The 10,562-nt window shown below is 41.3% G+C and overlaps 1 protein-coding gene across 1 annotated transcript; it reads left to right on the forward strand.

Annotated features, from left to right (window-relative positions):
* The first annotated feature begins 1,647 nt into the window (after window positions 1-1,647).
* Window positions 1,648-10,355, forward strand: lrrn2 (leucine rich repeat neuronal 2). Its single transcript, XM_026347088.2, has 2 exons — window positions 1,648-1,897; window positions 6,927-10,355. The coding sequence occupies exon 2, from the start codon at window positions 7,302-7,304 to the stop codon at window positions 9,669-9,671; it is 2,370 nt and encodes a 789-aa protein (XP_026202873.1). The 5' UTR covers window positions 1,648-1,897; window positions 6,927-7,301; the 3' UTR covers window positions 9,672-10,355.
* The last annotated feature ends 207 nt before the right edge of the window (window positions 10,356-10,562 follow it).

Raw genomic sequence — 10,562 nt, forward strand, 5'->3', positions numbered from 1 at the left:
TTCTTTTGCGGTATAGGACAAGCAAATGTGGAGCTCACTGATCTATCCACTAGTAAGATGAAATGAACTGATGAAATGAGACGTTTTCTTTAAACCTTCACTGTCTGACATTTTGGCCACTTTAGGGTAGCACAAACAAACAAAGAATATGTTAACACAGCAACACATTTAAACAGTAAATGTGTATATAGTTGCCTACTTAGTCAAAGTGTTGATATGAAATCATCAATTTGATATGTTTGTGTCCATGTAATTAATGTATTTACTCTCTTTTTAGCTGTTGTAGGTCTCATTCACTTTTCACATTGCCATTGCATCCAGTGTTAATATAAGAAATGTACTGAACAGTTTTGCTAATTACTGGCCCAATCCCTGATTGTCTTTTGAGACTTGTCATACTCATGTCAGGTTGCACACATTTATTCTCGCTACAAGCTGATTTAGGGGCAAATGTGAAACGCATGCCGTTTGAGCTGCAAGTCACATTTAATCTCAACACTTACATGTGCTTTGCTGCTGTAACGGCAGGTAATATTTGCATAATCCGCACATGCTGTACGTAAAGTGTGGAGTGTCTGTCACTACTTAGTCAAATCCCATTGGGGGGATTACTTACATTGCTGCATCCATGACATTTATTATGTTACTGCTGTATGGTTTCAGCCTGGAGCATCCTACATGTTGGACCTATATCTCCATTCCAGTACTGTCAAACTGTAATGCTTTCTTCCTTTTCAATGTAATAGTAATGATATAGTCTACAGCGCTATGGGGATGAGACTGGATGTATATACTGTACTATAGAGGCTGCAGTAGCCTTTCAATGTCTGCACTGGACTAAATCAGCTTACTGTTCTTTCATACATAAATTACCAACCATATCCACCACCTGTCAATGTGGCATTATACAGAAGCTGTTAAGAGGGTTGTTCTGGCTTTAAAACAGAACATAAAAACCACTGGAACAAGAACCAATGAGAGTGTCTGAATCAGAAAAATGTATTAAGCAACTAAAAACCCAAAGTCAAATCACACTGCCTCTCCAAACCCTCTGTATCCACAGTATAATGCCTCTCTTGTGCGTTGCTTTCACCCTTGAGTTCCATTAAAATAAGGCTCATTAAAACCTTAGTGGGTTCACACAGTGCAAATTCCATATTTGAAATCGTGTTCTGCAATTTGCTCTGGGGATTTGTGAATATGTAAAGACAGTAAAACACTGAAATCTAACAGAAATGACATTCAACGAGTCTGTTTAATGAGAAGATGAGACGCAGCTACAGCTCTAACAAAGAGTTTCACATTTGTGTTGGATTTAAGAAAATTTGCAAAATATAAATGCGGCACAAGAGGCACTGAAACAGTGACATTATGATTACCATGAGTGAAAGTTAGTGTGTCCTCCTGTTTTGTACCCTGCCGTCTATTACCTAGCATTACAAGCTGTTTTTTTATTGCTCAAATGATGGCAGAAAACTAACACGCAACCAGGAACCATAGAAAACTTCTCATCCCAAAAAAAATAACAGACCATAACTAACACTTGTGACACAGGAAGCGAGGAAGAGTGAGGCAAGCAGAAGGCGAGGAGAGGGACAGAAGCTCTACTGCAGAGCACACCTCATCTCCTCTTTAGCTGGAGGGAGAGAGAGCAAATAAAGCGAGGGAGAGATTCAGCCTGTGTTCTTTTCTCTTCAGCTCCAGTGACAAAGGGAGGGAGAGCTAGAGAAGTAATATTTCAGGAATCTTAAAAGCTCCACTACATGTGTGCGCCTGAGAGGGAGAAGAAGAAAAAGCATCGCAGCACGTGAAGCATTTGCAAGAGTGTCAGCAAACGACAGAGAGAGAGAGAGAGAGAGAGAGAGAGAGAGAGATGTAGTCAGCGCCTTCTGTTGCGGTAAGCAACCTGAAATATGTTGACATTGCAGCACTCAGACAGATATGTGTGGTCATGATCCAACTGTGGATGCACGGATCATGACAGGGTGAAAGCAGTTTTGACTAAAAGGTGATGGTAGCAGGTGTGTGTGTGTGTGTGTGTGTGTGTCACACATTTAGAAGCATGGGATTCGATGTGCACGGGCAGCGGGGAGGAGGGTAAATAATAAGTTTGTTTTTATGTGTCTCTGTTTATGCTAGAACAGATTCAGCTACAGGGCAATGTGTCTCTGTTTTATCATTCGTATTTTTAGGATCTCCATCCAGCACCTCTGTCTCTGTTGCACATCCTCCCGTCCTGCTCTCTGTCTCTATTCCGCCCTGTTGCAGTCTCTCTCTGTGTCGTAGCTGCACAGCACAAACAAACCTTATACAGTATATTGCAAGATATATGTCTTAAAAGCGTTTCGGTGATTGCTGTCCATTGAAGGAGAGAACCCATCATCTAACCAGTTATCACACACCTAATTGTCTTTGCCAGATCTAGAATTGCAAGACAAAATGTCAGCTTTCCTTTCATAAAGCAGGACTCACAGCAAAGCAAAAGAAATGTAAAAGTTAATGACTTCCTCCTTAGAAAGCAGATAATTTGTGAGTTGGTATGAGTGGGAGTGCATTGGTTTTTTATGTATTCTTTGAAGCCTCATCATTGCAGCTCACTGTATAATTGTATTGGATTATTTCCCTTGTAGTTTTTATTAAGTGTGGGTTACAAACCCATAATGAGGCTTGAATGCAAACAGAAACTTAGATGCTGAGTGTGTTGTATGTGTGTAATATATGTGTTATATTGATCAATGAAAGTAGAGTACATGCTTTGGGCTCAGGAAGGATGTGAAAACCAGACAATCCAGACATAACATTTGATAGTGAGTAGAGCACACCAGTAGAAAGTAACTGTTACATACAGTAAATACCAGCTTCCAAGTCACTGAGTCACTGTACGCACTATATCTTATATCAAGTGTGCTTGTCATTAAAGGTTGCTCTTGTTGCACTTGTGGGATAAGATGAACTGTAAGGTTTGACAGTGCAGAGCAAACAGTGTGACAGATTGATCTGGATTAGGGCAACTACGAACAATCACCTTCATCATTGATCGATGTGTTTATTATGTTCTCAATTCACAGAGTGATTGTTTTGTCAAAAGAATGTCATAAAATAGCCACGAGTGTCCATCGTCCAGATTTGTCTGTGGACAGCACACTAAGCCTGTGTGACTTGCAGAAACATCTGTACGGTGTACTGTACGTATGGATGGCTGTGACTGACTTCCTGTACATGCATCTGTATCTGGAAAAGTATGCCGTAGTGTTTGTTATGAGAATTTATATGTAGGTTTTTACATTTTATATAATCTTTGAAGCTCCATTCTTACCTTTTTAATCTGTATTTTGACTTAAATTCATAAAATCTTATGCACATATTACCATTGAAGGCATAATGCTTTTTTAACATTAAGAAATTCCTCCTTCTGTTGGCTGGCCAGGTCAGATTTTGTATTAAGGTCAACACAGTTTTGTGTTTTTGTAGTTACTACTGATTTGTGTATGGCTATTGTACTGCAGTGGATATTATGTGGGCTTCTCTGCTGTCATATAAGTAACTTTCAAAGAAATATGACTCAGAAGAGTCACTAATAATGGTCACTAACAGCAAAACTATCTCCATTTATACACAGGGAAAAGATTGTGGAGAGTTGAGAGGAGACAGAGTTGGAAAATTAGCCACTGAGTCATACAGATTTATTCTACACTCTTTTTCGGACTAGTTAAAATTACAAGGCAGCACAAGTCCCGTGTATACACACACCAGCACACGGTTTAGCTTTCCTGAAACCCCTAAATTTACTGTGAGCTTTTCAGAGCAAATGACAAAAACGGGTGACATCAAACTTAAATGATGAATCCATTATTAAGCAGGTTGCATATGAAAAGATGAGAGAGTGGAGATGAAAGTGAATAGCTGATAGAAGAGTGAGAAGAGCCCCAGGAGACAAGAACTGCTCCTCTGTTTTCACTGTTACAGCTCAGACATTAAATTGACTCAGTGCTTGAATTTTACAGCATACCGCACACACAAGCATATTCGTGCAAACACTGATGCTTATACAATTAAACTACATGATCTTTTAATGCTAATAGTTTTTTTTTCCTCCTGTCAATAAACATGTATGTCAGTGCATTGAAAAAGAAAAAACTTGGCAGACATCTCTACACACACTAAAGCCTGCAGAGTTGTGCAGAACTCAGTAGCAGATGTTTGCGTTATATCCACCAGCTGGCAGGATGGAAAGACTTTGCACATGTCAGGAAAGATTAAAAGCTAATTTAATGACAACTTCATCACAGAAAGTGGACTGATTTGTAGGACAAATGGAGACAGCTTCAGAAATGTGGTCACGATGTATGTTTGCTCAGTTGAGTCAGTGCTGTTTTATCCATGTTCTTACGAAATGATACGCAGATTGGACTAAAACAAAATCCAAAGTGAATCTCAAAACACACAGAGAGAGAGCGAGAGGCTGGGATAGTTGTTTCCATGGCAACTATGCAGTAAGCCTTGCATGGCTTCTCGGCATGTGTGTTTCTCATGCATTAGGTTTATTAAAACCGATACCAATGCTAGCAATTGTTAATATTTAAAAACATCTAAAATAAAAAGTAGATAAAGGACTGTACAATATCACTCTCTAAATATCTATTTCATTAAATTTTCATTAGAGGACACTTGGGTTGCAAGGTCTCTTGTCCTCAATCTGTGTGTGTGTGTGTGTGTGTGTGCAAATTGTTAACCACTTTGAATAAAACTGTTATATGATGTACATGCAGTCAATACACATGTCTGAGCTGTAATAATATGAAGAACATGTCTAACGCTTTCTATAACAAGCCAGGTGTTATAACTACAATAAAAACATAATTTAATCTATTGAGAACGTTTTTATTCACAAAACCAAAAAAGCCCCCCATTGGATAATTGCATGGAAAATTATTTTTCAGCAGGCAACAAGTTATTTAACCCAAACTGATGCAGTGAGTAGATACGTTTTTCTTAAACAACAGTGTCAGAAGACACATCCTGTGGTCATGGAAAAGATGATCTGTTTCAGAAGGGTTAAACTATTGGCATGAATCAAGCAAAGTTACATCTAACGAGATTGATGAAACTACTAAAACTAATTTAAAAACAGGTTAATACTTTATTAAAAAGAAGGATAGTGGAGAACCATCATCTTTAAAGAAGAAATGTGGTTGGAAAAAAATCTTGAATTATCGTGATCAGCAATCACAAACAATAGAACTCACAGCTATGTTTAATAGTGAAAGTAAGAGCACTTCCAAATACTCAATGTGTAGAGAACTCAAGGGACTGGGACTATCATATCAGGGTAAGAAGAGAGGCAAGTGAAGTGATGTTGTGACATTGCAGAAGCTTATAGAAACGATGCACCGGTGAATGAGTGCTGTTCACATAGCTAAAGATGGTCCAACGAAATATCAGAGTGTGATTTTTTTTTTTTTTTTTGGACGGGCAGTGTGTTATCATGAACATTTGTTTAGAATTGATTTGCCTAATTAAGCTGGCAAAACCTGAAGCTACCATAATATATTTTTTCTATAATAACAATGCTTCAGTGGGTAATGTAAGATAAGTTGCACACAGTTATGAACCTGTTGAGAATTTTTACACAACACTAAAGCCCCATACAGCTCTTTATAGTTGGCTACTGTGGTTTACAGTTCTTTGGTGCTTTGCATAATCTGCCAGCTCAGTGCTTCAGTTTTACAACATTATAGTTTTCACAGCATTTAGCAGTATTTCCTTTAGCAAGCTGGTAAAGAGCAAAAGAGAGCTAAATGGAAAGTGGTTACATTTGTTGGCTACACACAAACACAGCTCCGAATGAATGCCAATGTTGCTCCGGCTCCACTGATTGTGTCCCGGTTTGCTAAAATGCAAGAACAAATGTACAAGGTGATGAAATGTCAGTCAGACATATTTAGCCTGTATTTTCCACCTAAGAAAACATATACTCCATTAAAATGTGATGTTAAGAACATGCTGACACAAGCAACACATTAAATTTCTCCCTGTAGGGTTTTTTACATTATTGGTCATCTAATTACTGGGATGATCTCATTGCCACTAAATGTCTACAATCAATTCATGTGTCCATGACCACTGAGCCACTGAGCTACTGTGGATAAGGCTGCCAAATGCTGTAAATGTGCATACTGATGTAACTCTCTGGTGTTTTGTATGGCGTGTGTGTCTGTGTGCGACTTTGTGTATTTGTTGCAGTAGCAGCTACGTTCACACAGTTTTTCCTGTTGTAGCCTTAAGTACAGATGGCTGATAATATAAAAGATCCTTGGGGCCTTTTTAACTATTACATAATAAATAACATTTGTGGGATGCTATGTTATAACAGGCACTGAATGTGAAGCACTGACATTAAATATTTATATGTTCATGATTTCATCATTCCTGCATATTTATCTGTTCTCCCGTAGGATAAAAGTAACACTAGAAACTACAACAGAGCACTGGGTTCCTCTATATTTCTACTTTACATATTTTCTTTCTTTTTCTCTCACTTTTTTTTGTGATTGCCTTTATTTATTTGTCAGTTTTCTTCCATGTCTACATGTGCCGTGTCATATTTCCTTTGGAAAACACAGGCTTCCTTCTTCATCTTGCTCATCCATCCTCAGCTGCATAGAATTTCTGCCTTTGTGAGTCTGCATAATAATCTCCATGTGACATTGGTAAAGCCTGAGCAGTAAAACCCAAATGTATTACAAACGTGCAGATCCTTTGCTTTAGGACTTGCTGAGGTATAAGCTTTAAAAACACATTCCTATTTAAGTGAACACACTGCATTAAACAGCCAACTCTAGCCTTTGGTCATGTGTGTTTCTCTTTGTGGGTCTGACTCTCTCTGTTTCTTTCTCCTCTTTCTTTTTTTTTTTGACACAAAACAGTGAGCTGCCACGGCGCAAGCCATGAGTCCTCCACCTGTGACCAGGAAGTGAGATTGATGGTGTAAAGACTATCATCAAGCTACAGTCATTTTGCCATCCCTGCTCTGCCGCTGCAATCATAGTCACACATAAAAACACTCTTGGTATATTAGAGCCAAGCTCAGATACAAAGGGAAGATACACATCTCAGTGTTCAATTTCCTTCTGAAGCTGCTGTATAATGACACTGAACCATTTGGCCTACCTTTCACAGTTTGCACACACGTCGCTAAACTGTTATTAACACTACTTCACACACATCTCTGGTCCAAATGATTCATCTCACATCCTTATAAGAAACTCTTCCTCACTTTGACTGAATCAGCTGTGTGACCTATGAGGATTATGAGGCTGACTTTAGTGCTTCTGCAGTCACAGTGTTGGCTGTGTGTGTTTCTTAGCGTGTGTGTGCCTGCTGTTGTGGGCTCGCTACCTCACGCACTACCATGGCACGTTTCCTGCCCGGTGAGATGCGTGTGTCAGATCAAGCCGTGGTTCTCCCCTGATTCAGCCTACCATGAGGCTCCCACCGTGGACTGCAATGACCTGCTGCTGACCAAGCTCCCTTTGCCCATACCGCTGAACACACACACCCTACGCCTTCAGAGTAACCTCCTGTCCGAGCTTGACACGGCGGTGCTGCACGGACTCCCTAACCTCACCGACCTCGACCTTTCCCAGAATCGCTTTAGCCATGTGAAGAGAATAACTCAGAGCTCCTCCCTGCCCTCTCTGCTGTGTTTGCACCTGGAAGAAAACCATCTCAGTCACCTGCCTGAGGCGTCCTTCTCCTCACTGCCAGCTTTGCAGGAACTTTTTCTGAGCCACAACAACTTACGTTCAATTGCACCCGGAGCCTTCACTGGTCTGGACTTCCTACTGCGCCTTCATATTAACAACAACAGACTTACCACCATTGATCCTCAGTGGTTCAGGGCATTGCCCTGCTTGGAGGTTCTCATGCTCGGGGGAAACCCTGTGGAGGCCCTTCCTGAGAGAGGCTTCCTAGCACTAAAATCCCTCCGGAGTCTTGTCCTTGGTGGTATGGGTCTAAGAGGCTTGGCTGAAAAAGCATTGGAAGGTTTGGATGGCCTGGAAAGCCTATCCTTCTATGATAACCTGCTGACCAAGGTACCCACACAGGCCCTGAGAAGAGTCCCAGGACTAAAGTTCCTAGACCTCAACAAGAACCGCATCAAACTGATTGAGACAGGAGATTTCCGAGACATGGTTCACTTGAAGGAACTTGGCCTAAACAACATGGAGGAGCTGGTGTCCATTGAGAAAGCTGCCCTGGAGAATCTTCCAGAGCTCACCAAACTGGAGATCACCAACAACCCACGACTGTCCTACATTCATCCGGAGGCTTTCCTCCAGCTGAGCAGGCTAGAGAGTCTAATGCTCAACTCAAACTCTCTCAGTGCTCTACACCAGAGCATCATGCTCTCCCTGCCAAGTCTTCGGGAGGTCAGCTTACACTCCAACCCACTACGATGCGACTGCTTGTTTCACTGGGCTGCTGTGGAGGCTTCTCATCCGCACACTGAAAAAGAAACGGACACTCAAACAGCTCGAATGGTGCGTTTCATCCAACCCCAGGCCACCTTGTGCTCTGAACCTCCAGAATTGAGAGCTCGCAGAGTGAGAGAGGTGCCATCCAGGGAAATGTCAGCCTCCTGCCTCCCTATGATCCCGACCAGCTCCCTCCCTTCCTATGTAGGAGTAAAAGAAGGAAGCAAACTGGTTTTGCACTGCAGAGCTCTTGCAGATCCGCAGCCTAAACTTTACTGGGTTACTCCCTCTGGGTTGAAACTTGGTCCTGTACTGAACCATACATCCAAAGGTTCACCTGCTCCCTGCCTGAAAACATCCAAAGGACTTAACCACACATCCACCTTTAGCATCTCTCCCAGCCAGGTCCATGATGGCACTTCCTGTAACACCTCCAAATTCTACCGGCTACTGCCTGAGGGAACTCTGGAAATCAAAAAAGTCACCTCCAGTGAGGCAGGATTGTATACCTGTGTAGCCGAGAATGCATTAGGAGCAGATACACGCACTGTTACTGTGGGTGTGCACAGCCGAGAAAAGAAACGAAAAAGGGGCATGGCTGCTAATTTGAATGGATTTCCGTTATTCAGAGGTAATGTCAGGTTCGAGGTGAGGGAAGTTGGAGAACACTATGCTATCCTGTCATGGCAGAGTGGACGCAACCTCCCCTCGACTCGCCTATCCTGGCAAGCCTTATACTCAAATGCCCACACACCTACATACACCACACGTGTGCTGGCAGGCACACAGAGCTTCAACCTGACCCACCTGCAGGCAGAGACATTTTACCGTGTGTGCCTACATTTAGGTATCAGTGAGGGCGCCAAGCCTGCCAGCAGGAGATCAAGAGAGAGCAAAAAGCCTCAATGTGTTTCGTTCAGGACAAAGGATGTCACAGAGTCTCAGCCCAGCCTGCAGCTAAGCCCGGAGCTGACCTCCACTGCTGTTACACTTCTGCTTCTAGCAATCATACTGTTGCTGCTAGCAGGCCAGGTCTGGGACACTGATCTTGGTGAGGGCGCAGGCAAGCTTCAGAGTACCCTCCTTCAGGAAATAAAAAGTCCCAAGGCTCTGATCATTAATCAAACAACAAAAAGGAGCAACAAACATCAGCCAAAGCAGAATGAGAAACTGCTATTAGTCCAGGACTGCTGAGATAATTGTGCACATTCAAATTTAAACACTGACACACATACAGACATGGTCAAATATGTACTTTGTGAGCCACAGCTAGAAGACAGGAGTCAAAGATCAGAGCAGTTGTGTAGAAAGAGAATTGTATTTATTTTATATACAGTATAAAATATATATTGTTTCTGTGTTCAGATGTATTGTGAAGAAATGCCTAAATCCTAACCTGGGAAAATAAAACTGGACAATCATTCTCCTGCTGCACAGAGAGTGAACACAGGAGAAACAAACTGGTCTGAGCTACTGATGACCACTGGACTGAAACTAAAGAAAACCTGATTCAATCCGGGGACAGACATTGACAGAGAAGAACAACTCAGACGTTCAGGGTATATGTCATGTTTCATGTCTCCATGTTCCACAGACTGAACCACACTTTCTCCAAGCTGATGAAACTCTACATTGAGACTGATACTGATTGAAATCCCTGCTTGTTTGGGCTCTGTAAGTCAAAGTGATTGATGTAAACAAACCTTGCTTAGCTTTCAGTACCTTGGACTGGGTTGTCCGTCTTGCAGTACATATACGGTATATTCATTGAGATTCCCCACCTAATGTCCTAAACTCCTTTTCAGCATAAAAGTGATCTAAAAGTGATTGTGTTAAATTCTATTTTAAACTATTATACAATAAAATCTTTTTAATGTACACAGTCTTCCTGTTTTGTTTTGTTTTTTTTTTGTTGTTGTTGTTGTTGTTGTCTCACCACAAACAGAGTTTAGATGAAACTGAAAATATAACCATATTTCTATAGGTGGTCATATAATTAACACTAGCAAATCACATATTCTTGATTTATCTGCAGTTACAACTCCTTCCTTATCTGTATGCAGTTGCTGTTCCTCCACGGTACAA

The sequence above is a fragment of the Anabas testudineus genome, chromosome 5 (genome assembly GCF_900324465.2).
Source record: "Anabas testudineus chromosome 5, fAnaTes1.2, whole genome shotgun sequence".
NCBI classification, from domain to species: domain Eukaryota; kingdom Metazoa; phylum Chordata; class Actinopteri; order Anabantiformes; family Anabantidae; genus Anabas; species Anabas testudineus.

Coding starts and splice junctions, on each gene's coding strand:
- lrrn2 (XM_026347088.2), top strand. CDS start 7,302: ATGAGGATTATGAGGCTGACTTTAGTGCTTCTGCAGTCACAGTGTTGG.